The sequence below is a fragment of the Heloderma suspectum genome, chromosome 4 (assembly GCF_057233095.1).
Source record: "Heloderma suspectum isolate Gila_16-S chromosome 4, 16-S_ref, whole genome shotgun sequence".
Lineage (NCBI taxonomy): Eukaryota > Metazoa > Chordata > Lepidosauria > Squamata > Helodermatidae > Heloderma > Heloderma suspectum.
In genome coordinates, this window is record NC_139461.1 from 250,327,881 (window position 1) to 250,355,529 (window position 27,649).

At 42.7% G+C, this 27,649-nt stretch overlaps 1 protein-coding gene and 1 long non-coding RNA gene across 3 annotated transcripts in view; one reads left to right on the forward strand and one right to left on the reverse strand.

Annotated features, from left to right (window-relative positions):
* On the reverse strand, nt 1-14,041 carry LOC146348491 (uncharacterized). Of its 2 annotated transcripts, none has more exons than XR_014790651.1 (3): nt 13,720-14,041; nt 9,332-9,468; nt 1-585 (listed from the first exon to the last, which is right to left on the reverse strand). It is a non-coding gene; the product is annotated as an uncharacterized LOC146348491 (long non-coding RNA). The 2 variants fall into 2 exon arrangements; XR_014790652.1 differs by having other exon boundaries at nt 9,291-9,468.
* Nucleotides 13,901-27,649, forward strand: part of TMCC2 (transmembrane and coiled-coil domain family 2) — a 24,605-nt gene continuing 10,856 nt past the window's right edge. The window contains exons 1-2 of the mRNA XM_084853259.1: nt 13,901-14,291; nt 17,587-18,521. Coding sequence (XP_084709385.1) covers nt 14,250-14,291; nt 17,587-18,521 — 977 coding nt within the window. The 5' untranslated portion in view covers nt 13,901-14,249. The remainder of the gene's footprint in view (nt 14,292-17,586; nt 18,522-27,649) is intronic.

Genomic DNA, 27,649 nt, shown 5'->3' on the forward strand with positions numbered 1-27,649 from the left:
ACCACCAAATCTTTTGGGTGATATTGAATTGCTGTTTAGATTTAGATTTTGTGTTTTTAATGTATACAGATGTACATCAAAATATTAGGCAATTAATTAAAATGCCCCTTTAATGACCATAGTGTTTGGCTCAATTAAGCCATATCCATCGAACTTTATTTATGGTTTTCATCAAAGTGTTTTTAACACTCGCAAAGCCATAAAGAAAAATTTAAACAAGAGGGACAACACTGAAAGCACAAACACAATAAATACAAGCTGTGAATTACTTGCAGTGGGATAAAATTAGAACAATTCTGTTTTTTTCCTCCCACCATTATTAGTGACGTTTTGCACTGCAGTAACATTGAGTGTTCCATCATGCTAGGAGCTGTATGGCTACCTACCAAGAAGGCTATTTCACAATCAGCATGGAAAAGAGAAAGTTGTTTCCATTTTACTAATGATGAACTAAGAGACTAATTAAAATAGCCTGCCCAAGGTCACTTCTCTTTTTTCTTGGCGGACCTTTGAGTTGAGTCTCTGCCTTCCGTATTGCAACCTTGCATTTTGATGGCAATATGTAGTCCAGCAAGAGTGAAGTTCCTGAAATAAGCACAATATAAGAAGAAACTGTAGCAGGTTACAGAGAATTATGCATGAATCAATAAACAGATAGAGAGACCTGCATAATTTTTTAAAATAGGTATCGACACGCTACCCTTCTTAGAAACTCTGCTTGTTGATGGAAAGCTTGTCTAGATGATCAGTTCAAAATTTGTCCCTATCAGTTGTGCAGTGTTTCCATGCTCCACTTGAAAGGCAGAAGCACAATACTTATTCCACATGTAATGAATGGAGGTAGCCTTTTTCCAAGGGATACAGCTTTGGAGGGAGTTATAGCTGTTCTCCTCTATTTTTATAGATTGGTTGATGTGTGCTCCAGTGTGCAAGAAGAGGAGGGCTCAACTTACAAACAGGGACATACACAGGAACGAAGTGAGTTTTCAGAGTTTCAAACCAAAGTTTGGAGAAACCTCTTGTCATGTTTGCTTCAGGCTCAGCTAAAATCTCAGAATTAATTTTGAAACTTGGCTCCTGAGTGAGAACATCAAGGGACTTTTCCACACTTGGCCTACTAATCAATTTCAGTTTCCCTGCAAGCTCCCTCATTTCAGTTCATGAGCTGCTGTTAAGCAGCTGTTTCACATCATGAAACAGGCATGAGGGGAATTTTCTCATCATTAGTGTCATGGTCACTCACTAATAAGTGCCCATGATGCCAACCATATTCCAGAAATTGTCCCAAATTGCAATACTCTTCTAACTTGGGAAATAATGGCAGTTTCCCAACAATTATAGATTGCTGTCTGAGTGCTTAGAAAATGCATTATTCCTGAAACAGAAGTATTTTCCTGATCACATGCAACAAATGATAAAATTAGATATTTTATTTTATAGAAGTAAATATAAACAGAAATTCTCCTGTGTGGTATGTTTCAGCATCTGGTGCCATCCAGATGTATTGGACTACAACTCTGATCAGACCCAGCCAGTATGGCCAATGGTCAGGGATGATAGGAGTTGCAGCCCAGGTTGCGAAAGGCTGTGTTACGGTAATACCAGGCTTGATACTGACATCTAAAGCAGAGACCAGCACCAGGGAACCTGTGCTCATATGAAGCTCTGTTTGGGACAATTTTCACTCTCCAGTGGGAGACTTAACAGACCTCCTTTGAAAGTGCTTCAGGTTGCAATCCTAAAAACATTTACTAGGGAGTAAGCCCCATTGATCTCAGTGGAGTTTACTTCTGAATGAACAGGTTTAGGGCTGTCATGCCTAGTACTCTGTAGGCCCCAGCACTTTGATGAAATATGCCAAATTGGCATGGTGACATGGATGTCCCATGAGATCTCTCTGGTGGGTACTTTGTTCTGTAACTTGGGGTTTTCTTTCTGTTCTGAATTGTTCTCTCGGTACACAGCTGACTCAAATAAGGCTAATCAGTAATGTTTGCTCTCTGAATGCAGTTGAGAGAAAGAAAGAAAAAAAGCAAGCACCAAGGAGACAGAATCATCTCCTCCTGAGTCTCACATGTTCTTTCTGCCTCTGAGTTCGCTCTGTTCTCCATGGTGCTATCCAGGGCTTATTGTACTTGGCTGCTAATTCAGAAGCTTCCGTTCCCCAGAGAGCAGCCTCAACACACATGCCTTCCCTTTCTCTCTTTCTTTCTTTCTTTCTTTCTTTCTTTCTTTCTTTCTTTCTTTCTCTCTCTCTCTCTCTCTCTCTCTCTCTCTTTCTTTCTTTCTTTCTTTCTTTCTTTCTTTCTTTCTTTTTATGGTTTGTAAATAAACCACCAGTACCCAGCCTTCCAATCCTTAACTCAACTCATGACAGGAGAAGGAGAATTTCCCTGTTCGTAGCAGGGCTTGTTACCAACACTGTTCCTCATGCCAGAAATGCATCCTTCTGAATCTGACTCCTATCCTGGGAGAAAGATATTGCTACTCAACTCTCTATTAGGAGTATTTGTAAGTACAGCCCTCTTATTTCTGCTCTGGCAAGAAAAGGTGTTTCAGGACCATCAATCCAGCCAAAAGCAAATGCTAGCACGAGACTTCGGGGCACCTCAAGTGGGGTGATGAAGCTACTGGTTTCATAATGCTCTGCAAGACTGCAGGGCTCCTGATCGTAAGCTGGGAGATAGCGCAGTAATGGCTCTGGATCCTAGGCCAGAGCAGCCAGCCTTGGAGAGAAAAAGTGTAATAGTGAGAGAGGTGGATGGAACGTGCAGATCTTTGAATTCATCATGACCATGGCCTTGGTTCTAAGGAAACTATGTTCTCTGCTTGAGCAAAAGAAAGCTGCACTTCCTGCCGCAGGCAGCATATTTCTCCTTCTACTTGCCCTATTCAAGAATGTGAAGCAGTTTGGCAGCAGCTGTGGTTGAACTGAACAACTTTCTCATTTTTGCTCCAGCAGTTGTCAGCTGAGGTCTTCTGCGTGAGACGGACCCATTCCAGGCAGGGCTCTGTTCTAGCATTTGACAGTGTGCACATCAAGCTGAATATTTAAAACCTCCTGTGTGCATTTGTAGGGTAAGGTGACCCTTAGCTTATTTTAGACAGTTGGGGACTGAAATGTTTGAAACTCGTATAGTTTGGGCCAAGTTGTGTTTTTTTTTCCTTCCAAAAGACCTCAGTATTCTGAACAAACCGGTGAAACTTTTTTTCTTTTTTTTAATTGGCAGGGTCTGGGAAAACATGCCTTAATCCTACTATTTTGAGCATAAGTTGCTCAACTGTGTTCTGATCGTGTCCTGTTTCTAAACAAAGTGGTTATTGCTGACCTGAACTTTATTCAGCATTGGGCTTCCATTCCCCAACGTAGCCATTATAAAACAAGGGTACTTAATATATAGCCCACAGGCCACATTCAAGATGCAGAACTGCCTGTATCTTGCTTTGTTTTATTACTTAGCTGTCATGATGAATGGGGCCTAGAGTCATGTGCTTCCAGCTCAGTATGGCTGGTTTTCAACTCTGGGAAATTTTATTTTAGTTCAGTTTTTATGTTTTGTTTTTTAAATGTCATTCCTGTAGACTCCCAGCTTCATTGTTTCTAATAATGTGGCAGCAGTATGTTGCATTCTAATGCAAGCAGATATGTTCACTTTACAGCAGACATCGCTAGTGGGGTGTCATATCAAGGCACCTCCACACCACACTTTTGAAGGGAACAGATGTGTATTTGATGAACATTTGAGCCCTGCATCCCCCGAATTCTTCCTGTATTTCTGCTTTAATGCAGAAAGTGCCCATTCAAGAATGGAGTGTTATGCTATTCCATCTTCTAGATAGAAAGGAAACTATCTTAACATGAGTGCATCTTCCATGGACAGATGCAGTGATGGCCAACCTTTTTCACACAAGGTTGCCACTAGGCAAATCCAAGGATGAGATAGTGTCGTTGTAGTACATAGAACAGCATTTATGCTGCCCCCATGAGTTGGGGTGATTTTGATGACCTCTGTTCTGCTGAGCTGGGTCTTAGGTAACAGCCAAACATGATGAGACAGGCAAGAAGTATAGGCAGAACTCTATGCTACAGCAAAGGCCACAGCCTTCCTGCTCCTGGTGACGCTGGATGGCTATCCATGTACCCGAAGGACCACCTTCTCCCCTATGAGCCTGCCTGGACATGAATATCTTCCTTGGAAGCCATCCTCTGAGTTTCTCTGTCTGATGAACTGAAGTGCTAGGAGACAGGGCCTTCTCAGTTGTGGTGTGCCCTCTGTGTGGAATGCCCTCTCCAAAGAGGCTAGCTGGCACTGAGTCTGATATCTTTTCAGTGCCACGCAAATACCTTTTTAAAATTTACCCGGGCCTTCCAGCATGTCACCTAGCTCAGAAGTGGGCAAAGGTAGATTGTGACCTACTGGTACATGTCCAGGCGGTTTTCAATAGATAAGCAAAATTTTCCAACTTCCAGTGGTTTAAAAATGCCGACAACAAAAAGCTTTATTTTCCTCTTAAATTAGGCTGCTGTAGTCAAGGAAGCTTGCAGGAAAATAGGAGTAGATTTGTGTGTGAAAGGATTTGTGCATGTATTCCAGTTCTGGTACTGAAAACAAAATCCTGTGCTGAACATGTATGCGAAGGCCCCTCGTTCTGCAATTCTGTGTCCGACTTCTTGAGTCACCATTCTGCCCCTGGCTCTCCAGTTCTTAGAATCTCGTGGTTCTAGTGAAAACAAAAAAGATCCCACAAACCTAAGGTCTGTCCATCCATGATCTAACTTGTTTTAGGTTATAATACTATACACATGTACATATGAATAAGTCCTACTGTACTCAGTAGACACGTATAGGATTGCACTGTTAATCTGTTGGCTTTTATTGCTGTGGGTAGGTTTTATTGTTTTGTTATGATAACATTTTTGTTTTTATTGGACATTGTTTTTATAATTGTTTTCCATCATCCTGGGAGTCTTTTTAAATTGAAAGGCAGCATAACGTGTTTTAAATGAATATAACGTAATCATCCCCTCCTGGGTCAGAGGGTGTTTCCAGATGAGGCTTTAATTGTGGTATTGCCCTGCCTCAAACATGGAGTTCTATGTGTGTGTGTGGCGTGGAGGTGGGGGTGTGTGTTCCAGACAACATTGTCTTCCATTTGTAACCCTCCAGTGTTTCCCCACTGCTTCTTCCATCGTCTTTAACATGAGCAAGCTGTTAAGGAGGGAAAGACCGAATAAGTGCACGATGCCTTTTTATTAATAGTGCTAGGAGCTGTCTGTCTGGAACCACCCCAAGAACTGTATTTCATCTCAGGAAGCAGGAAAGAAAGTAACAACACAAAGGGGAGAGGTGTGCATATGATATCCACGGTGCTTGGATATTTTTTGTTTGACCCACTAGGCAACTGATGGAAAGGAGAACAGCACATATATTTATAGAAACACAGCACTGATTTTCAAACCCAGTTAGAAATCTAATAGTTGGTCCAAAACATGCAACGCACATCTAGGTTTTGTTAACCTTTGACAACTTTCAAAACAGAAGCATTAAGGTACCTCCCCAGAAATGAACTGAATTCTCTCTGAATGAAGGTAACATTGATGATGGAGTAAGAGATTCTTCTTCGTGGTCTCTGTGCATCACACATATGGTTTCCTCAGTTTGGGAAAAATTCTGTAGCTGAAGTGTTCACTCTGTGAAATTTCTCATTTGCTCACTGCCACACACACACAATGTGTGTGGTTCCTGACAGGAAATGTTGAGTGGTTCCTTAAATTGCTTTGAAAAGATACTTTGGTATGACTTTAAATATTGTTAAGCTACCACAATGCCAGTAAGGGTTGTATGTGCAACTGTCAAGGACAGCATTGTATTGATCCTATAAAAGCGTTAACCTGCGTTAACCTGCCTTAACTGGCTAGCTGCTGCCTTGATACTACAGAGACCACCTTGATACTATAGAGACCACCATACTTTGCTAGGCCATATGATTCTACAGTGGGATCCTGTATTTCTCAACATCTCGGCTTGCAGCAATGGAGCTATATTAGTCTAGCATTACTGTTGTGGAATCACCACCATGCAAAACATTTAAAGGTTCCTGGATTTGTAGAGAGAGACTCAGTATTTCTGCTTTTAATGTTGTAATAGTAATAATAAATCAGTATTGCTTATTCCATGGTCTTTCAGAAAATGATTAATCCAGTTTTTCTTTTTAAAAATAATTTCATTTGGGGTGTGAGTCTGTTTATTTTTATTTTTGGTAGACCTCTGCTTCCTTCCATCAAACCAAGGTTGATTTCTGTTTTTCCTCCCGCACCACTAAAGGAGCCCACTGGCTTCCTTTTAAGGGAACTTAAATTTTTCTTGAATAACAGAGGAAAAAAGTTCACTAATCCCTCTGTCAGATCCATTGCACAGCCATTTCAGTTTTGCTTGGATTATTAAATAGCTTTGCCCATTTTAACGCTTCTGATATCCCGATTGTCCTTTTGTTGCTGAAACAATAAAATGGATTGATTTCCTTTAGGGGGTTGCTGCAAGTTTGACACGGAATCAAGATTTGCATTTGCAAATGATGCATTCCACTTAGATGGGCTTGGGACATAATCCAAAAGATTGAAGGCTCAAGATGAGGTACAGCTGCCGGAGATGACAAGTTTCCATCCTGCTGGAAACTACCATCCTGTAGAAAAATGGCAAGTGTGTAAAGTTCATTTTTACCCCTATCTAATCCATTACACTGTGTGAATCTGCCAACAATGGCACTGTTGAGAAGGCCCCATCTTGTGGAGTGTTCACCCATTCCCACTGAAATCTTTTTCACACTGTTATACTGCGACTTTGACTGTGCTGGTCCTCTGCTTGATGCAGCCTGTGTGGTGGACAGACAGGGACTTTTGGGAGTCCAAACCATGTTCAAACAGCCTGAACATATGAGTCATGGTGGGAAGGAATGTACACTGAATATACTTCTGTTCCCTTTTTAAAACTGGCTTCTGAAGATGTCTAAATTATTGGCTCATGATCACTGAAGGATCTGACCAACTCTAACAACTTTCCCCTAGGTCTGATTTCATTAAATCTTGTCTTGTTTTGATGAGTTGCACAATGAACTGTTGAGTGCACTCTTCTGGAGTGCCTTTGGCATAGTTGGATGATTGAATTCCTGTTCTCTCTCTCTCTCTCTCTCTCTCTCTCACTCCCTCCCCCTCCCTCCCCCTCCCCCAGCTGTGTTAAGAAAATCTTACCTGCTGTTTTCTATTTTTTATTTTGAATATTGATTATCTTTTCTTATTTTAACCTTTGTCTGCTAGCCACCTTCAGGGTCTTGTTGATGAGACATAAAGGCAGGGTAAACAATTTCAATGAACCAACAAGTAAACAATAAAATAAATATTAATCTGCCAAAGGGTCACTGGTTCCCATATTCCAAACTGCATACCTAAAGTTACATCCCTTAACTGACATTTACAGTGAAATTCTAAGCATGTTTGAGGTAAGTCCCATTGATTTCAGTTGGGGTTACTCCCTAGTTAGGGTGGCTAAGTGTCCTACTTTATAGATGGCAGTCCTTTATTTGAAGGGCTATCCAGTCCAAGTCCAGTTTACAGATAGGAAAAGACAGCAAGGGCCTTGAAGTTGCCTATCAACAGTTAGCAGCTGGACAGGAAGCACATAGGTCACCTGGTCAGTCTTCCCCACTACAGTGAGATATATTGGGTTTCTATGTAAATTATATTAATTATTTTTATATGTACATATATATGTATACATTAGCATATGTAAATCTTATGCAAATATGTGCCATGTTCTGTCCTCTTTGGGGGTAATGTATTTCTTCTTTTTTGACAATTTACCTAACTCTGGTAAATATGCTTTGGATTGTGGATTTAGGCATCCATGGCAATTTATGGCATAATGCTCAAGTTGACTTTGTCTCACAAAGTATATGCCAGTATAATACCATGCCACACAACATGATGCTATGTTACCACTGTCAGATCATGCCTTCATAGGGCCACAATCCACTGCAGAGTTACTGATTTCAAGTGGACCTAAATGGGCCTAATTCTGTGCAGAATTTTGGCCCGGATGATTTCAGAAGGGATGCCTCTGGTCCTTCTCTAGGAAGCACCATGTCTTTGTTATTCCTGGATCACTAAAGTGCTTAAGAAAATCTTGCCTGTAAGTCGTGGTAGTCTGTCTTAACAAGTACTCAGCACCTGCAGCTCTCTCTGATTTCAGTAGGGCCTTGTGGTCCAGGCCTTTGCAGAATATATTTATTAAAATATTTTGTTTTGACTGAAAAGGGGAAATCTGAAGCACCATGCGGTTGTGGCTGTTCCATGAGACTTTAAAGGAGTTTTATCCTGGGAAATCCCATTATCCTGCTGTGGTTTTAGTACTATTCCCTTTAGTCTGATTACATAACAAATGACATTTGTTTCCATTTCCACATCCACTGTATTTTTTTGGTGTTCAAAATGAATCCAGTATTCATCACATCATGCAGCCAAGCCTTGTGCAGAATTTGACTTTGCCCAAAGAGCTTGGGGGATAAAGTGTCCATAGCTGTATATGGCATAAGACACCCCCCCTACCACCACTTCATCTGGAAAATCGGACCCCAGAGGGCCCCGCCCCCATCAAAATAAAAAAAACTAGGCTGTCTTGAACCAGCTGAGTACTTGGGCCCTGCTGTTCAGTGTAATAAGAAAGGGACCCTTGGTTTGTACAGAGGTTTTTACACAGGCAGCCTACAGTGGCGAGAGTATTCTTATTTCCCACTAACGTTAATAAGCATTGATGGCTCTTAGTACTTTGTAGGATCCAGGCAGTTAAAAGAGCTGCCTCAGCATTCTTATAAAGTCTGCACTGAGGGCTCACTATAGCAATGGCATCTGATCCCCACTACAACACCCCCCAAAAGTTTTTGAGCAATCCACTGACCCTTCTCCTAAACATCTACACATTCCAGGCAGCCACCCATTCCTCTTCCATGCACAATTTAATTTGTCATTTTTCAGCTCAAGGCTTGAGCTTTTCTGTGACTCTTCCCTTCCACTGTTTTGTGCTTCTAAATTCCTTCCCTAAACACCACTTCTTCTATTTCTTCCCCATTCCTTGATTCCCCTTCTCCTTCTTCCTCATCCCATTTTTCACTCCTTTTTGTTCTCTGCAGCCTCTGCCTCACTTTCCCCTGATTTTAGGCCCTGATTTCTCTCCTCTATCGTCATGCCCATCTGTCCTCCTGTTCCACCCCCCCCTTCACCCCCCCCCTTCAATCACCAGGTTGCAACACAGAGATCCACATGACATCTTTAAAGTACTTGAACCAGAAGAGGAGGCAGCCACATCTTTTTTGGACATTTCTTCCCATGGCCATTTGTCATCGTCATCATCCCTGGCCCCCCACATCAGTGAACCAGGGTCTCCACGCTGGGGAGAAGGGAGGCAGATACCAGACCTGGAGAAGGAAAAGGCAGGAGAAGCCATTACTGCCTTGTCTCCTGCTATATCAGGGTTTTAAATGCATGGCAGGGATGCCCAAGTTGTCACCTAAAAACCGTACCCATTTCCTCCTATTCTCAATCTCTTCTCTTCTTGCGCTCCCCTCTCCCTCAGTTTGCTGTGAGCCTTTCTCATTCCAGTATTCCTTTTCTCCAGTCCTATCATGGACTGGGGGCCATAACAGACATTAATGTTTGGTGTTTATGCTAGAGTAAAAAAAAATGTTGTTATTTTAAAAAACTCCGGTGTGAGTGGGGGAAGACCAATCCAGACTGAGACCCATGTGTGTGGGAGGGAGGGGCAGTTTAGCCTCCCCCCCAGCCTTACCGCTGCAGTCCTGATCTGGAGTAGGCCTCCCATGCCTGGCATTTATAGTGCCAAATAATTATCCATGTACTTTATTGATCACTGTTTTGCAATAGAAATTGTAGGTGCGGGCGCGCTGATCTGAATTGGGCCCATAGCAGGGGGGAAAAGGGCTAAAGCCCCCCTAACCTCTGCATTAGTGTCCCAATCTGTATCAGGCCCCCTATGCCTACTCTACAGTAAAAATGAAAGAAAGATGTAGCTGCTATCTAAGTCTTTAAAGTACTTTCTCCTTTGGCCCTGAGGGATTGTCCAGAATTCTTTATTTGGCATTGCTACCATCTGTTCTACCTTCTCCTCCTATGCTCCTTGGTCCACAGTCACCTGCCTGGGTGCACCTGTCAGGGTGGACACTGAGCCCATAGAATCCCAGAGTAGTTCTGATTCTGAGGAAGAGGAGTTGCTCCTGGGAGAGGAGCGCGCTCCTCTTTCCCAGGGCCAACAGCTGACGGAGATTCCTCCCACCAGCATTCCTAGCTTAGATAGCAGTCCTGGGAGTGACAGAGCGTGGGAAGCAGACTTGATGGACGTGTGTCACCAACGCAGAGAGCGGCGCCAAATGGAGGGGGCAGAAAGGAGGCGTAGTGCCCGGTTGGCGCGCAAACAACGGCTGCGCCCAGAGGATCCAAGGGAAAAGGGGAGGAACTCTCCCTAGTCCTTAAGTTCAGGGGTCTGCCAGTGATTCCCTTTCAAACGGGGACCAACTGTTCCAATGTAGGGCATAGGTACTCTGCTGCTCATATCTAGTTGCTAACAGTAGAGTTGTTAAGTTGTAAAAGAGGAATAAAGGAAAATAATCCCTTTGTCTGTGTCTGGACTTGGCTACTGGATTAGACTGAGAGAGGCCTCCAAGGAGCCCTTGACAGCACCAGTGCTCATTTGCCCTGAACTTGGCACCTCTTGGAGCAATACTTCCTGGGACTTCTCCAAATAATTCTGTAGCACATAGAAGCAAAGAGAGAAGCCCTTATTAGGATGCTAAAAAGCAGCCTCTTACTTGCTTCTGAGGTTTACCCCAATAACTGCCTCTGTTCAAGTCACTTAACCCAAGTTAGTTCGGTTTCCTCAGGCGCTTTGTCCTTATTTCTGTTGTCAGCAAATTTGCTTTGTTTAATCACACTGACAGCTTTTGGAATGCACCTCCTGTCAGATGTGACTCACTTCTAGAACACACAGGGTCATGCTAAGGGTTTAGACATTCTATGCTACTTAAATATCATTAGCCAATAAGGCTGAGGAAACAGCTTCTTTTGCGTGTGTTAATTGAGGAAGCCTATAACCTCCCTGTGGGATTTGTCTGCCTAGTAGAAAAGGAAAAGCTATGTTTGGCTGTTTCCAAGGTCTTCTCACTAATTTATTTGTATATTCATATTCAAGGCACTCAAGTCATCCTCTGTTCAAACAAATGATACCTTTTCCCTCTTTCCTTTCCTATGTGGATTTTCATCTGTTTCTTTTGAGGTAACCTTTAGAAACGCCAGCACAACAGAATGTGTTTTGCTATATGTGGATAGAACACTGAATATGATCCTGTCATAAAAGGGGCTCTGTAGACACAACTACATGTTATTTCTGTGATTCATTGAGGGATTTTTCAAAACAATGCACAGCTGCTGAGGCTGCAATTTAAAGTGAAAGTCTTTCATCCCACTCCCCCAAAGTCCCTGAAAGTCCATCTCTACTTTCATAGGGGACAGGAGCTTTGCAGAAGGTCGGGCACATTCAGAACAGCAGATGGCAGGGGGGCATGAACAGGGTCTCTAAGGTTGATCTTGATGGCTGGGCAGTTTCATGTTGGAGAAGCAGCCCTTTGGGTACCTTGCCCCAAGCCACATAGGGCTTTATAGGTTAAAACTGACACTTTGAATAGTGCTCAGGAATGGAATGGTACCCAGTGTAGCTGTTCGGAAATGGGTGTAATATGTTCCATGCGACTGGTCCCAGTTAACATTTGTGTGATTACATTGTGCACTAACTGCAGTTACCAAATAGTCTTCAAAGGTAGATCCATATACAGTGCATTGCAATAGATTAAATGTAGGTATTAGTAATACTTGAACACTGCTTAATATAGTAATATAACGAAGTCTCTGTTTACATACAAAAAGCAGATTCGGTACAAAAATGGAATGCTAGCAGTGCATATATAACTGTTCAAGAGTGTACCTAGTTTCATTTTAGCCTAGACTGGTGATGGACATACAATGCCATGGGGTTAAAGTTGGTGTGTGTGTGTGTGTGTGTGTGTGTGTGAGAGAGAGAGAGAGAGAGATGAGAAAGAAAATAAGGAAAAGGATGTGTACAGTCTTCTAATTCCTAAATCCTAGTTCCACCATTAAGTCTGAATCTGGTCTTGAAGAAGGCTTAGTTATAACCTACTGCTGGGGTTCCCAATAAAGTGCCCATGGGCACCAGTGTGTCAGCAGACAACTTTCTTGGCACCTGCCATGCTTCCTGCCTCTCCTGATTTTTATTTTATTTCTTAAGATTGTTTTTTTTTTTAATTTAAAAAACGTTCTGCAAAGTGAAGAGCTGCCCTTTGGCACCATCTTAGTTTGGGTTCATAAGAGTGGTTTTGTATTTTGGAGCTCACTTCCCACTCACTGTGCAAGTCCCCCACAGCAGCCATTTTGTGAATGTGCCCATGACACTCTTTCAAAATTCCAAATGTGCCCAAGGCCCCCCAAAAGGTTGGTGAATTCTGACCTAGTGGCTTAACTTTAGAAACAAGTTTAATGTGTTCCAATAAAGTCATATAAGCAGTTGTGCCAAGGAGGAACAGGTTTATATTAGACTATCAAGAGTTTTGGTCTGTCACATGGCCAGGCTTCTTTCTGTTGTGTCCATGTAGTCAGCATCTCCTATCTGGGAAATTGGCATAATTGCTCTGAAGACCCATGAGAACATCACACATATTCACACTTCTTCTTCAATCATTACTTTCCAGCTATACTTTCCAATGTCATTTACAAAGGAAATCAGTATCATATCAGGAGATACCTTGTAGTGCAGATGCCTAAAAATTTGATGCTGCCCTAGGAATTTGAAATAAATCCCTAACATAAGCCTGATGTTCAAGACAAGCTGGTAGAATTGTGTTTTCCAAAAACAAAACACACATGATATGGGAGATCTGTGATTGGCTCTCCTTTCATCCCCCCCCCCCCCACACACACTTTTAAAACAAGTGTAGCAAGTTCTGATATTGATTGGAACAACAACATTGTGAATGGGGAAGTTTAATCCTTCCCCACCCACATACAACTTTTCCCCTTATCAAAATTGCCTTCGAAGCTGCTAATATTCCTCTGTGGGAAAAGGATTATATCATTTTTCACTGAAGATCTAATATCAGCTTTGGGGCTGGGGAGGGGCATTTTGGTTCAGGAAATGGCATGGTGAGGCAGTGGAGAATTAAATAACCCACCCATAGTAGTCACGCTCTGATTAAAATCAGAGTCCCCAGCCCCGTGGATGCTGTAAAGTAGGGGCAGGGAGAGTGATCCAATGATGGAGCTCCTGTTTTGATGCTCATAGTGTACCTAGTAGAAGATAAATAGTTCTAATTCTGGGATAGAACTATGTCTGTTTATATCTATGGCTGGCAATCCAGCTTCTGAGAGTTAACCCTAAAAAAAAAACCCTTGTTAATAAATATTGCGCAGACATCCGTACCGCTGTCACCACCAAAGATTATTTTCCCTAATATGATCTAAAGTGGTAGCTTCGGTTCTTCCTGCCTCTGGCATTTCCTAATAGCAGTTTCTCCATTTCTGCATGGGCTACAGGCTGTCGTGTAAAAAGAGGAACTAGTGACCCAGTCTCTGCAGTAAATACGCACCTAATGGAAACAGGAGTTGAGCAACTTCTCTAATGAATTGGCCCGGTTTCCTCTTTCAGCATCATCAAGGTTGCTGTCTCTGGATTGCTTTTATCTTTCTCTTAAACGGAATAGTTCATATGGGGTGGGAATCCATTTCCTGCAGGTCCCAATTTAATTCCTGAAAGTTGATAAGAGACAAGGAGAAACTCCTCACTTTGTTCTGGGTCCTGGAAAGCCCCAGAGCAGCACAGGAGCTAAGAATAGGCCAGCAGGCAGTGTTTGTAAAGTCTACAGTTCTTTGTTTTTTAAAAATGTGCTGATCTAATAAGGTTGAGGCAAGTTTGTGGCTGCTCTGTATGATGTTGTTTGTGGGTTGCGTTTTTCCCTCCTCCTTGCCTATATCGCCCAGCAATACACATCAGTAGGATGTCTGAAGCAGAGAGATAACAGTAGCCCGGGCAGATCTCTGGTATGGCTTTGGTGGCGTTTCCTCATGGTTTTTCTTTGCTAGGGATCTTCCTTTCCTCAGCAGTGACGCTTAAGCTACTATGAGAAGGAAGAGAGTGCTGGAACCGGATGAACGCTGTAAGGTATGGTGTAAAAGAATGGTGTGGCTTGAATTTACAAGCCAGCTGTTCCCAAAGAAGGGTTGTTGGGGATATAATTACCTCCATACAATCAACAGAATTTGGGGCTCTTAGATTCAAGAGAGTAGCAGTTTTGTCCTGAAATTCTGAGCTGAAACCTCATCAGTTAACAGGAGCTGAAGAGACAATTTAACCTGCTTGAATATTTGGAGAAATACAGTGAGATAGGAAAATTAACCTCATGATGAATATACTATAAAAAGGGTTTATTGTATATACTAAGATACTGGTGCCAATCCAAGGAAATGGCTCATACCCAGCAAGGTTGGGCAATGGCCCAGGGTCACCTTTTTTTATGGGTCCGCTAATCTGAGCCCTAGACCCAGTACAATCGCTAATCCACCCACCTCCTTGCTTTCCCAGAATCAATGAAGGAGGAGTGCAGACAGTTCAATCTCTGTAGTGGTCCAGGTACGTCTAGGATAAAAGTCTTTCAGAATATAGAGGCATCAGCACATCATCACAAAACACAACATTATTCTAATGCGTGAATTCCACAATGTGGTGCAGATGTTAAAAATTGGGACTCCCAGTTTCTCACTGAAAGCACTTGGGAGTTTTAACACATTCACTTTTGTCCTGGTGAAATAGGAATTGCACTTTGCTCTCAGACTGTTTCTGTAGACTGGAAGAAAGGGGGTGTAGAACTCTATGATATTCTGATCTGATCATTTGACCCTCATATTGTCTGGTGCTTGTACTTTTGCAGAGTACTATAGCATTTGGAAAGGTGGGAGATATTAATTACTCTTTAGGAGCATATTAGGCAGTGCCTGTTTATTTTAATTGATGGAGATACATAATCTTTAAGGAAAACAAAGTCAAGCTCCTTCATGGTAAACTTCATGTATTAGCCCTCCAGCCCCACACATGCCAAGACATGTTTCAATTTGTTGTGGATTTAACAAGCATCTCAGTTTCCACATCTGTAGAAGGCAAAACCGACAAAGTCCTTTTGTTACTATGCTGAAAACTATCAGAACTGAAAAGGGGTTAAATTACACTGCTTTTGTTTACAATTCAGCAGTATGTGTACAGGCAGAAGTATAATACGTGTCAGTTATCATGTGACGATTGAGTTAGATAACTATTATGGTTTAGCTGTCATGGGACGAACTTTGTAACCACATGAATTTGGTATTCATCAGTTATTGTGTGAATTGATCCTCAAGCCACTGGGCAGAAAATTTTGTAAGGAGAGAACCTAGAATAAGCCCCTCCACCAAGGTCCTATTCTGTTAATGACAAACCCAAGGTCTTTGCTCTCACAATGAGCACTTAATACACATCTTTATTTTATTCAATATCTTTGGGCTGGTTCATGAACTGTCTTGACTGTCTTCACATGAACAATAAACGCAATAACCCTCGTTGGGGTCATGACCAGTGGCCCCACCCAATTTCCACTTCTCATGGTTTCTGCTTGCAGAGTCTACACGTGTACACCCAAATGTGTGGGGAAATTAAGGGTATAGATTGTGTGTACAGGACCCTGCACACACTCAGGTGTACACATGTAGGCCTTGTGTACACAGGATCATGAATGCATAGAAGGCAGGAGCAATAGCTGTGATCCCAGTCCTCCGCATGTTCATTTAGCGCACTGAACAGGGTTTATATGCAGACTGTATGAATATAATCACCAGAAATTCTGATTATTGTGGCAATGGGAAATACTGCTGCCATGATCATAGGAATTGCTGGTGGCTATACCTTTGGCCACGCAGTTCAGACATTACATTTGCCCATGTGAGCACATAACCTGGGGATGGTTGGAACTGCTTGCATGGGCAAAATATTTATTGTGTGAACTAGCCTTTTAACTCTCCATTTCAATATGTAGGAAGCCTTTCTATTACTGCAGTGTAGTGACAACCCCCTAAGGTTCTCAGGCATTAGAGGATCTTCCATAAAAACAGGGTGGTCATAAATTAGGCAGCATCTGCTGAACGCACTTAACTTTTGGGATCTCCTAATTGCAAGCCTCAAGCCACTCAGAGGCCTCTTCAATTTTCATAAGGATTTACATAAAAAAAGTCCATGAATGGCAAGTATTTAGTGTTACATGCATTTCAGGTGGGAGAGCGGTGTGCTTTAGGATTTTTATGCTAGCAACTGGTGGATAGAGTTCCTAGATTCTGGAGCAGCTTTGTGTGAGCATCAGCCCACTGTTCAGCTGGCCTTTTAAAAAACCCATTAACTGTAACCTATATATAATCATCAGCTTTCTAACATTCTAGTGTCAGGGACAGCCTGCAGAGTTGCATTTCTGCTGAGCAAAATCAGGATACACCGAAACATTATGAACAAAGCCCTGAAGAATATCCTGAGGTGCTCTCTGGTCCTTTCACCTCTTACGACTTTGTATATGGCTTGGTATAAAGTTTGGCTCTTACTTTCAGCTTTCTGATTTCCCTTACCTGAGCAGTATGATCAAGCTGATTCTCAAAGGGCCATGAGTCAGGATCCCTGAATTCTGTTCTGTTGATCTGTGGAAGAAAAATATGTCAAGGGCACAGTTCATAGATATTTCCAGTTATCTTGATGATGTTGAAGGATGTCACACTGGAACCTAAGTTAATATATCTTTTAGACCTGAATCTTCCACAATTCTGGTGTATCTGAACATTTGTTGTTTGAAGCCATTTGGCTCTGTGGTATTATTATAATACAGGGGTAGGCAATCTGCTGCCCTCCAGGTATGCTGGACTACCAACTTCCATCAGCCCCAGCCAGCATGGCCTGTTGTTGGGGATTGTGGGTGTTGTAGTCCCAGACATCTGGAAGACACTGGGTTGCCTACCCCTGCTATAATAGGAAGCATGCTGTATTCTGTATTTCCAAATGGAAAAAAGGAAAATATGAAACACAGTCTTTCCTTTCAACAGTTCTCTTGTTGATGAACTGGCAGTTATCTCACTCTTAAGAACACACTCTTCCTTCAAAGAAACTCAAAAAGGCATTTTTGTTGGGGTGTGGTAGGAGGCACAGGTATATGCATTTTAACAATGAAACAGCTGAAAGTCAGTTAAAAATATGTGATTTTATTATATTCACTTTAACCTCACATCTCTCTTACATTTTCTTATCTAATTGTTCTCAGTAGCTCATCATAATCTCTCCCTCTTGTGCCATCCTTGTCTATCCATCATTGCAGTGTTTGACCCAGGGGAAGAGTATTTATCAAATATTTTACTCCTGAATTCCTTTTTCTTTCTTCTCTCCCCCACCCTAACAGTTGGATAAAGGGGATGTGAGCCAACTCAGCTTGCCTTCCAATACAAGCCATGGTGATGCCGACGGCACCATCTGCCTTGATGTTCCAGATGGCAATCCAGACCCACAGAGGACAAAAGCTGCCATTGATCATCTGCACCAGAAGATCCTCAAGATCACCGAGCAGATCAAGATTGAGCAGGAGGCACGAGATGACAATGTGGCTGAGTACCTGAAGCTAGCTAACAATGCCGACAAGCAACAGGCCTCTCGTATAAAACAGGTCTTTGAGAAGAAGAACCAGAAGTCAGCCCAGACCATTGCCCAGTTGCATAAGAAACTCGAACATTACCGCAAAAAGCTAAAGGAGATTGAACAAAATGGGCCCTCGCGCCAGCCCAAAGACGTCTTCCGGGACATGCATCAGGGCCTCAAGGATGTAGGGGCCAATGTCCGTTCCAGCATCAGTGGCTTTGGAGGGGGTGTGGTGGAGGGCGTCAAGGGCGGGCTGTCAGGCCTCTCTCAAGCCACACACACAGCTGTGGTCTCCAAGCCCCGTGAGTTTGCAAGCTTGATCCGTAACAAATTTGGCAGCGCGGACAACATTGCCCACTTGAAGGAACCGCTGGATGATGGGCACCCTGAAGAGGCCTCACGGACCCTGAGTGGCAGCGCCACCCTGGTGTCTAGTCCCAAATACGGCAGTGACGACGAGTGCTCCAGCGCCACTTCTGGCTCAGCAGCAGGTAGCAACTCTGGGGCGGGTGCTGGTGGCTTGGGCAGTCCCAAGTCCAACACCTTAGACAGTCACCACTACAATTTTGAGACCATCATAGAAGAACTGAGAGATATTAAGGACATTCAGTCACACCTTGAGGATTCCATGGAAGACCTCAAGGCCCAGCTGCAACGAGACTATACTTACATGACTCAGTGCCTGCAGGAGGAACGTTACCGGTAAGACTTGTTGAATGTGCTCCTTTTTCACCCCAGTAGGAGACTGGTCATTCTCCACGCCATCTCCATTCATTGCTCTTGGCTGGTGGACCTGGACATGCTGGCCTGTCCTTATGTGGTATCTCTTACAGGGTCATGCTGTGAGGAACAATAGAGGAAGGTGTTGGTAGAGGGTTGGATTGGGCTTTATGTTCCTCTGAGGAGAAACAATTTGACTGTGGATGTCCGCTTAACAGTGGAGATGATAAACTGCAATGCACTTGGCAATGTGGATAGAGTCCAGATTAAGCCCTGAATCCAGAAATTGTAATGTGCAGTCACAAAGGACTCTAGAACACTAGAAACAATCAAACAGCATACACTTTTACTTTCCATCTCATAGAGAGACACTATTTTTTCCATTGTTGGTGTAATACTTTTATTAGGCCAACGAAAGATCACAAAAAAATGTGCAAGCTTTTGAGATCTGGAGCTCTCTTAATCAGGCAAGGTTTGCGGGTGGAGGGAGGGAAAACCTGACTTGATGGTGAAGTCACTGTGTCTGCATGTTCAGAGTCCCAAGATGAAGTGGGGGAGGAGGAGTCTGTAGACATTCAGATTAGGCTTTAGCAGGTCATGTGATGGTTACAAGATTGGACCTGGAGCTGCCGCTAGGATTGGTAGGAACCAGAAAGGGAAAAATGTGGGATCTCCCATTTCTGAAATATAAAATCCTACTGTTACTCAGACAGGTTTACATCCTGGGCAAAGCACAATGCCCCCTTTTACCTGTTTACCAGTGGATAACAGAGAAAAACTAGGCATTTATATTAACCAAACTGGAGATAATTTTAGATACTGTAGTAGGTAAAAAAGAAGTCAGTTTTCAAAAGTCAAAAGTCCAGACCTTGCCTGATGAAGACATCAGGCGATCTTGAAAGCTTGCACATTTTTGGTGATGTTTCGGTTGGTCTAATAAAGGTATTATGCTAATATGGATTTTGGGGTTCTTCTTATAGTCAGTATGGCTACCTTTGTTTCCCCCTCCCTCCCTGCCCCAGTAACTACCAGTTGTTTCTTCTCTAAAGTTTTGAACTCTTAGGTTCCAATCCTATATACACTTTCCTGGGATAAACCCCATTGAGCACAGTATATATTCATAATTTTAAAAAATAAATAATACCCCACTTCCTTAATAAAATTAATTCAATGCAGCTTACACACAAGTTTTAGAAATGCATCAAGCACACACAAAACCCACACCAGAGAACAATACAGTACTGGGCCATCTCAAGATATTTTGCTGCCTAACGCCTCCAGCAGCCTCACCCAAGTCAAGGTACAATTGAGGCAGAAAATCCCAGAAACACCTCTCCCTGGTAGTAAAAATACAATAATAAATTAAATAAACATTTGCTGACTTTTTGTGGTGCTCAAAATCAGTTGTCTGAGGTCGCTGCTTCACTCTGCCTAGTGGTGCGGCTGGCTCTGATACAGCACTGGAAACGTTATAAAAGCAGCAACACATAAAACCTAACACAGTGGGGGCTTACCTCCAATTAAGCATGCATAGGATTGCACTGTTAGCCTCCAAGAAAGTAATCTTAATTGATATCCTCTCTCAGAAACAAATTTGTCTCTAGGCAGATATAATTCTGCAGTGCATGTGGGCTGCATGACGGAAAATTCTGGATTATGCTCCTAGACTGAATTTAGGTTCCATTTAGTTGCAAGCCAATATGTCTTAATTGCTATAGCAACCAGTTAGTATGCATACTTGTTCAAGAAATGTATGCATTTCAAATGGGGAATTAGATTTAAATCAAGTGATTCAAAATAAGTCTTTTTTCCTGGTGATTTAAATCAACTCATCTTGCCTAGCCGTCGGTAGCTTTGAAGAAGTCTGTTGGAATTTCCTGCACACTGTAAATTCTCTTCAAGAAGAAAGACATTGCACTATTAACTGCTTCTGTTGTCTATTTATAAGATGCAAGAGAAAATGCATTCCTGGCTAAATGCTCAATGCCAGCTTCTACTTATCTCCCACTGCTGGGAAGTTTAAGACCAGTGTCTTGGTGATGATTTTGCTTGTGGGCTTTGTTAACATTTTTGCCCATAAGGATAGAATTATGTGTCCAAAAATGTTTTGTGAGAGGGAGCCCATGGTCTTAAACACCCTGGCTGTGGAATGAGCTCCCTAGTGAGGTTCGCCTGGCACCTCCACACTATTCTTTCCGGCACCAGGTGAAGACCTTTTTATTTTCCCAGGCATTTTAGCATTTTAGCTCTTTAGACTTTTAGCTTTGCTTTTTTAAATCTGTATTTTAGATCCCTGCACTGCTGCTAGGTTTTATTCTGGTTTTATTCTGGTTCTATTGTTTACTGTGGTTTTAATGTTTTATATATTTTATATTGTTTTATTGTGTGCTCTCTGGTTTTAGTTTTTGTGAACCTCCCAGAGAGCTTCGGCTATTGGGCGGTATAAAAATGAAAAAAACAAAACAAAACTAGGGAACAGTTGAGTGAGTGTAGCTGTTGTGCTTGTGGTTCTTATATCAGTCAGGACAAGAGAGCAGATGTCTCTTGCAGGCCTCTTGCTACAATCCTGGCTGTCTCTCATGCCTGGATTGTGAGCATAGGACAGTCTTCCCCAAGCTGGTGCCAGATGTTTGGGATGATAGTTCTTGTTGTCCACAGCCAGCATAGCCCATAGTCAAGGATGATGGGAGTTGTAGTCCAAAACACCAGGAGGACATCAGGGTGGGGAAGTCTGGTCTAGAGGGATGATTCTCAGTTAGGCTGTGAGAGGTCTTAGGTTCAAAGTCCAGACCAGCTTTTCCCAGGAAAGGAAGGTTGGCTGTACTTCTGGGGAGCGGCTGTGTTGTTGTTGTTCAGTCGTTCAGTCGTGTCCGACTCTTCGTGACCCATGGACCATAGCACGCCAGGCCTTGCTGTCCTGCGCTCTCTCCCGGAGTGTGCTCAAGTTCATATTCATTGCATCGGTGATGCTATCTAGCCATCTCATCCTCTGTCGTCCCCTTCTCCTTTTACCTTCAGTCTTTCCCAGCATCAGGGTCTTTTCCAGAGAGTTTTCTCTTCGCATTAGGTGGCCAAAATATTTGAGCTTCAGCTTCAGTATCTGTCCTTCCAATGAGCACTCAGGGTTGATTTCCTTTAGGATTGACTGATTTGACCTCCTTGCAGTCCAGGGGACTCGTAAGAGTCTTCTCCAGCACCACAGTTCGAAAGCGTCAATTCTTCGGTGCTCAGCCTTCCTTATAGTCCAGCTCTCACAGCCATACATTACTACTGGGAAAACCATAGCTTTGATTATACGGACCTTTGTCGGCAAGGTGATGTCTCTGCTTCTTACTATGCTGTCTAGGTTTGCCATAGCTTTCCTCCCAAGGAGCAAGCGTCTTTTAATTTCATGGCTACAGTCACCGTCTGCGGTGATCTTGGAGCCCAAGAAAGTAAAATCTGTCACTGCTTCCATTTCTTCCCCTTCTATATGCCAGGAAGTGATGGGACCAGATGCCATGATCTTAGTTTTTTTAATGTTGAGTTTCAAACCAGCTTTTGCACTGTCCTCTTTCACCCTCAACAAGAGGCTCTTTAGATCCTCTTCGCTTTCTGCCATTAGGGTGGTATCATCTGCATATCGGAGGTTGTTGATAATTCTCCTGGCAATCTCAATTCCGACCTGTGATTCATCCAACCCAGTGTTTCTCATGATGTATTCTGCATATAAGTTAAATAAGCAGGGTGACAATATGCAGCCTTGTCGTACTCCTTTCCCAATTTTGAACCACTCGGTTGTTCCATGTCGGGTTCTTACTGTTGCTTCTTGACCCTCGTACAGGTTTCTCAGGAGACAGGTAAGGTGGTCTGGTACTCCCATCACTTTAAGAATTTGCCAGAGTTTGTTGTGATCCATACAATTAAAGGCTTTAGCATAGTCAATGAAGCAGAAATAGACATTTTTCTGGAATTCTCTTGCTTTCTCCATGATCCAGCGACCGTTGGCGATTTGATCTCTAGTTCCTCTGCCTCTTCAAAACCCAGCTTGTGCTTCCGGTAGTTCTCGGTTCGCATACTGCTGAAGCCTAGCTTGTAGGATTTTGAGCATAACCTTGCTGGCATGTGAAATGAGCGCAATTGTGCGGTAGTTTGAACACTCTTTGGCGTTGCCCTTCTTTGGAATTGGAATGTAAACTGACCTTTTCCAGTCTTGCGGCCATTGTTGAGTGTTCCAAATTTGTTGACATATTGAATGCAGCACTTTAACAGCATCATCTTTTAGGATTTTAAATAGCTCGGCTGGAATACTGTTATCTCCGCTAGCTTTGTTGTTAGTAATGCTTCCTACGGCCCACTTGACTTCACTCTCGAGGATGTCCGGCTCCAGTTCAGTGACTGCACTATCATGGCTATCAGGGACATTAAGATCTTTCCTGTATAGTTCTTCTGTGTATTCTTGCCACCTCTTCTTAATCTCATCTGCTTCTGTTAGGTCCCTGCCTTCTTTGTCCTTTATCATGCCCCTCTTTGCACAAAATGGTCCCTTGAGATCTCCAATTTTCTTGAAGAGATCTCTAGTCTTTCCCATTCTGTTGTTTTCCTCGATTTCTTTGCATTGTTCATTTAAAAAGGCCTTCTTGTCTCTCCTTGCTATTCTCTGGAACTCTGCATTCAGTTGGATATATCTTCCCCTTTCTCCCTTGCTTTTCGCTTCCCTTCTTTCCTCAGCTACTTGTAAAGCCTCATCAGACAGCCACTTGGCTTTCTTGCATTTCTTTTTCTTTGGGATGGATTGAGTTGCTGCCTCCTGAACAATGTTACGGACCTATTTCCATAGTTCCTCAGGCACTCTGTCTCTCAGGTCTAATCCCTGAAATCTATTCCTCACCTCCACTGTATATTCATAAGGGATATGATTGAGGTCATACCTGAATGGTTTAGAGGTTTTCCCTACTTTCTTCAATTTAAGCCGAAATTTTGCAACAAGAAGCTCATGATCTGAGCCACAGTCAGCTCCAGGTCTTGTTTTTACTGACTGTATAGAGCTTCTCCATCTTTGACTGCAAAGGACATAATCAATCTGATTTCGATATTGACCATCTGGTGATGTCCATGTGTAGAGTCACCTCTTGTGCTGTTGGAAAAGAGTGTTTGCTATGATCAGCTTGTTCTCTTGGCAAAACTCTATTAGTTTTTGTCCTGCTTCATTTTGTACACCAAGGCCATGCCTGCCTGTTATCCCAGTGATTTCTTGACTTCCTACTTTAGCATTCCAATCCCCTATGATGAAGAGGACATCTTTTTTTGGTGTTAGTTCTAGAAGGTGTTGTAGGTCTTCATAGAACCGATCAACCTCAGCTTCTTCGGCCTCAGTGGTTGGGGCATAGACTTGAATTACTGTGATGTTGAATGGTTTGCCTTGGATTTGTATTGAGATCATTCTATCATTTTTAAGATTGTACCCCAGGACTGCTTTTCCCACCCTTTTCTTGACTATGAGTGCTACTCCATTTCTTCTAAGGGATTCTTGCCCACAGTAGTAGATATAATGGTCACCTGAATTAAATTCGCCCATGCCTGTCCATTTTAGTTCGCTGATTCCCAAGATGTCGATGTTCAATCTTGCCATCTCATGTTTGACCATCTCTAGCTTACCTTGATTCATTGGCCTTACATTCCAGGTTCCTAAACAATATTGTTCTTTAGAGCATCGGATTTTCTTTTCACCACCAGACACATCCACAGCTGAGTGTCCTTTCGGCTTTGGCCCAGCCGCTTCACTCTTTCTGGCGCTACTTGGAAATACCCTCTGCTCTTCCCCAGTAGTATATTGGACACCTTCCAACCTGAGGGGCTCATCTTCCGGTGTCATCTCTTTTAGCCTTGTGATATGTTCCATGGGGTTTTCTTGGCAAGAATACTGGAGTGGGTTGCCATTTCCTTCTCCAGTGGACCACATTTTGTCAGAACTCTCTGCCATGACGTGTCCGTCTTGGGTGGCCCTGCACGGCATAGCTTATGGCTTCACTGAGTTACGCAAGCCCCTTCGCCACAACAAGGCAGTGATCCATGAAGGGGGGAGCGGCTGTAGGTCAGTGGTATTGCACACGCCTCAGATGCAGAAGGGTCCAGGTTCAGATCGGGGACCAGGTGATGGGAACAACCTTGGCCTGAGATGCTGGAGAGCCATTGCCAGTTAGAGTAGACGATACTGGGTTAAATGGACAAAAAGTCTGATCTGGTATAAGGCACTTTCCTGTGTGCCCTGTATTCAGGGGAGCACTCACACAGCTCGGTCACCCGCCCGCCCTAGAACAGAACTTTGGAACTGTGACTGGTTCTCAGTGAAGCATCTCACAGCACTTCTGAAAAGCCCCTTACTGCGCCAGCTTCCTTTTGTAGGGTGAGGGGCTACCAAGACTGCGTGGATGCATCTGAGATGGCCCTGACAGGCAGGGTGCTCTAGATGAAAATTTTCTACACTGGTCCACCCCCACCATAGGAGATCCATGGACGAATCTTAGCCAGTGGGACATCAGTGTGAGTACAGCACTTTTCATGCAATCAAACATATGTAGGGGAGAGTGGGATTGCAGTGGCAATCGCTAGACTGTATGGTACCTGGGTGCATACGAACTGAAAGCACGTACGCTCTCTGCATGCAGTGGCGGACTGTGCATACAAGTCTTAAGTGTGACATAACAGAGCTGCCTTGAGTGCCATTTTTCTTGGTAGAAAGATGGGATGGAAATCAAATACATAAATGAATGTGCACAGTTTTTATGTGCACAGGGATTGTACAAACAGTCTAGTGAACATACACAGGCTTGCCACCACAAACTGCTTCTCCCACCATGCACACGATACTTGTGCTTGATTGGGTGAAGTGCTGATACATTACAAATATGTGTTTGCATGTTTATACGGGATGCCCATGGTGGCCTTCACTGGCGTTTGCATTTTTTCCAAGCTTTTTTCAAAAGCTGGAAAATATCCTGGAAGTCACTTATCAGTGACAGCAGGGATGGAAATAAAACTCTTTGTTCCCAAAGGCAGGCAGTCTTCAGAAAAGATGTCCCCACCTCCCCCGCTTCATTTGCTTCCCATCCACTCACGTCTGTCCTATTTCAGGGTCTGGGAAAGACTCAAGCTGCAACTGAATAACATTTACTGAGGAATAAATCCCACTGAACGCATTCAGACTCTTGTTTATTGTAAGCTTTATTGCATCACCCTTCAGTCATATTCTCAGGGTAGTTTGGGGAAAGAATAAAACAATTACAATGTAAATACAAACACATAAAAAACCCAAAGGCCACAAAATCATAAAATCAGCAGAAAACAGCAGAAATAAAATTTCATCTAAAAACTCGGGAAAAGAAAAAGGTCTGCCTGGTGTTGAAAAGACAATAAGGCAGGTAGTAAGCAAAGCTCTCTGGGAAGAGTGTTTTACACTTGGGGATGCCACTACTGAGAAGGCCCCTCTCTTGTAGCCACCCACGTTGCCTCAAATGCAATGGGGGCTGGTAGCTCTGATTTCGAAGAGGCTGTGATTCCATTCTGGGTTTCAGTCAGAACCAGCCAGAACTCTAAAGGAGCTATCCAAAGTGCCAAATCCTAATCTCAGAATGGTTTCAGTACCTCGGATAGCTCCTTTGGAGTTCTGGCTGGTTTTGACTGAAACCCAGAATGGATTTACAGACCCACCAAAATTGGAGCCACCAGCCTCCACTGCTCAAATGGCTGGGAGGTACCTGCAGGAGACTCTCTACTGAAGATCTCACTGAAGATCTTAATGTAATATTAATTTCCAGTTAAACATGCATAGGTTCAGTCTGTTAAAATGCGTAGTTTGTTTTTAAGCCAAATTGAATATTTTTATACCAAGGGAGCCTAAAAATGTGTTAAATGTGTTAAATATATAAACAAATATTCAATTAACAGAAATCCATGCTGGGGTTTGCCCACACTGGCAAATTTGTAGAGGTTTTGTTTTAATATAAACTGCTAGTGCTTGTGTAGTCTGCACTTAACACCATGTCCTACCCTGATTTTGTAGTGAAAGGAGCAACACTGGAAAGAAAAAGCGAAGACAAAGTTGTCTGCTGTGCACGTTCATGTATTTCCTACTTAGGGTGCAATCCTATACTTACTTGCCTGGAAGTAAGCTTCATTTAATGTAGCGGGACCTGTTTTGAAGTAGGCATGTATAGGACTGTGCTGTTAACCTCACAGTATCATGAGTACTGGTCATAACACCCTATATGGGAATATTTTAAAGACGTTCCTTTATAGATAATAAAGGAAGACATGCAAAATGTATACAGTGCACCAAAGAGATGCAAACCTTGGATGTAAAAACGAAACCATGTAAATAATACTCATTTATTTATTTAGAATATTTCTGGATCATCCCTTTGCTCAGTGAGCACTCAAGGTGATCTACAATACATACATACATACATACATACATAAGCAAGCTACAAAAAAGCTGAACAAAACAATCTGGAAAAACTACAATACAATAAAACCAGGGGTAAATAGCAAAATCAGAGAGCAGCATTAACTATTAAAAGTAGTAGTCAGGTTTCACCATTATTTAGGAGATACATGAAAAAAATATAGATGTGAAATTTGATTTAAGTTAGTAATTAAAATGAGCCTTTTTTCTTGCTGATTTAAATCAACCACCATGGTCCTACCTGCTCCTCAGGTCTCTTTGACACCACATTTCTCTGTTGGCTTGTGCTATCTCTCTAAATGCTCTTCAGAAAGATGCACTACTCAAGCCATGTTAGATGGGATAAGGAATGAGATGTTTGTAAACAAAATATGACAAGTTATAACTGAGTTGTGTCTATGTGGATACAACCTAACAAAATTATGAATACCCTTTGGTGCCTCTTTGGTGGCCTATTCAACAAAATGAGTTGATGGGCTGTGATTTCGTTCTTCAGATATCAGTGTAATATTCCAGACAGTGGGTAGTATCCAATGTTAGTCTAACATAAGCACCATTCATTTCAATGGGTCTATTCTAAGTAGGACTAAAATTGGATACAACCCACATAGTCCATTAGCTGGTTTGCTAATGGACATCACCATGTCCATTAAAATGGACCTCCACT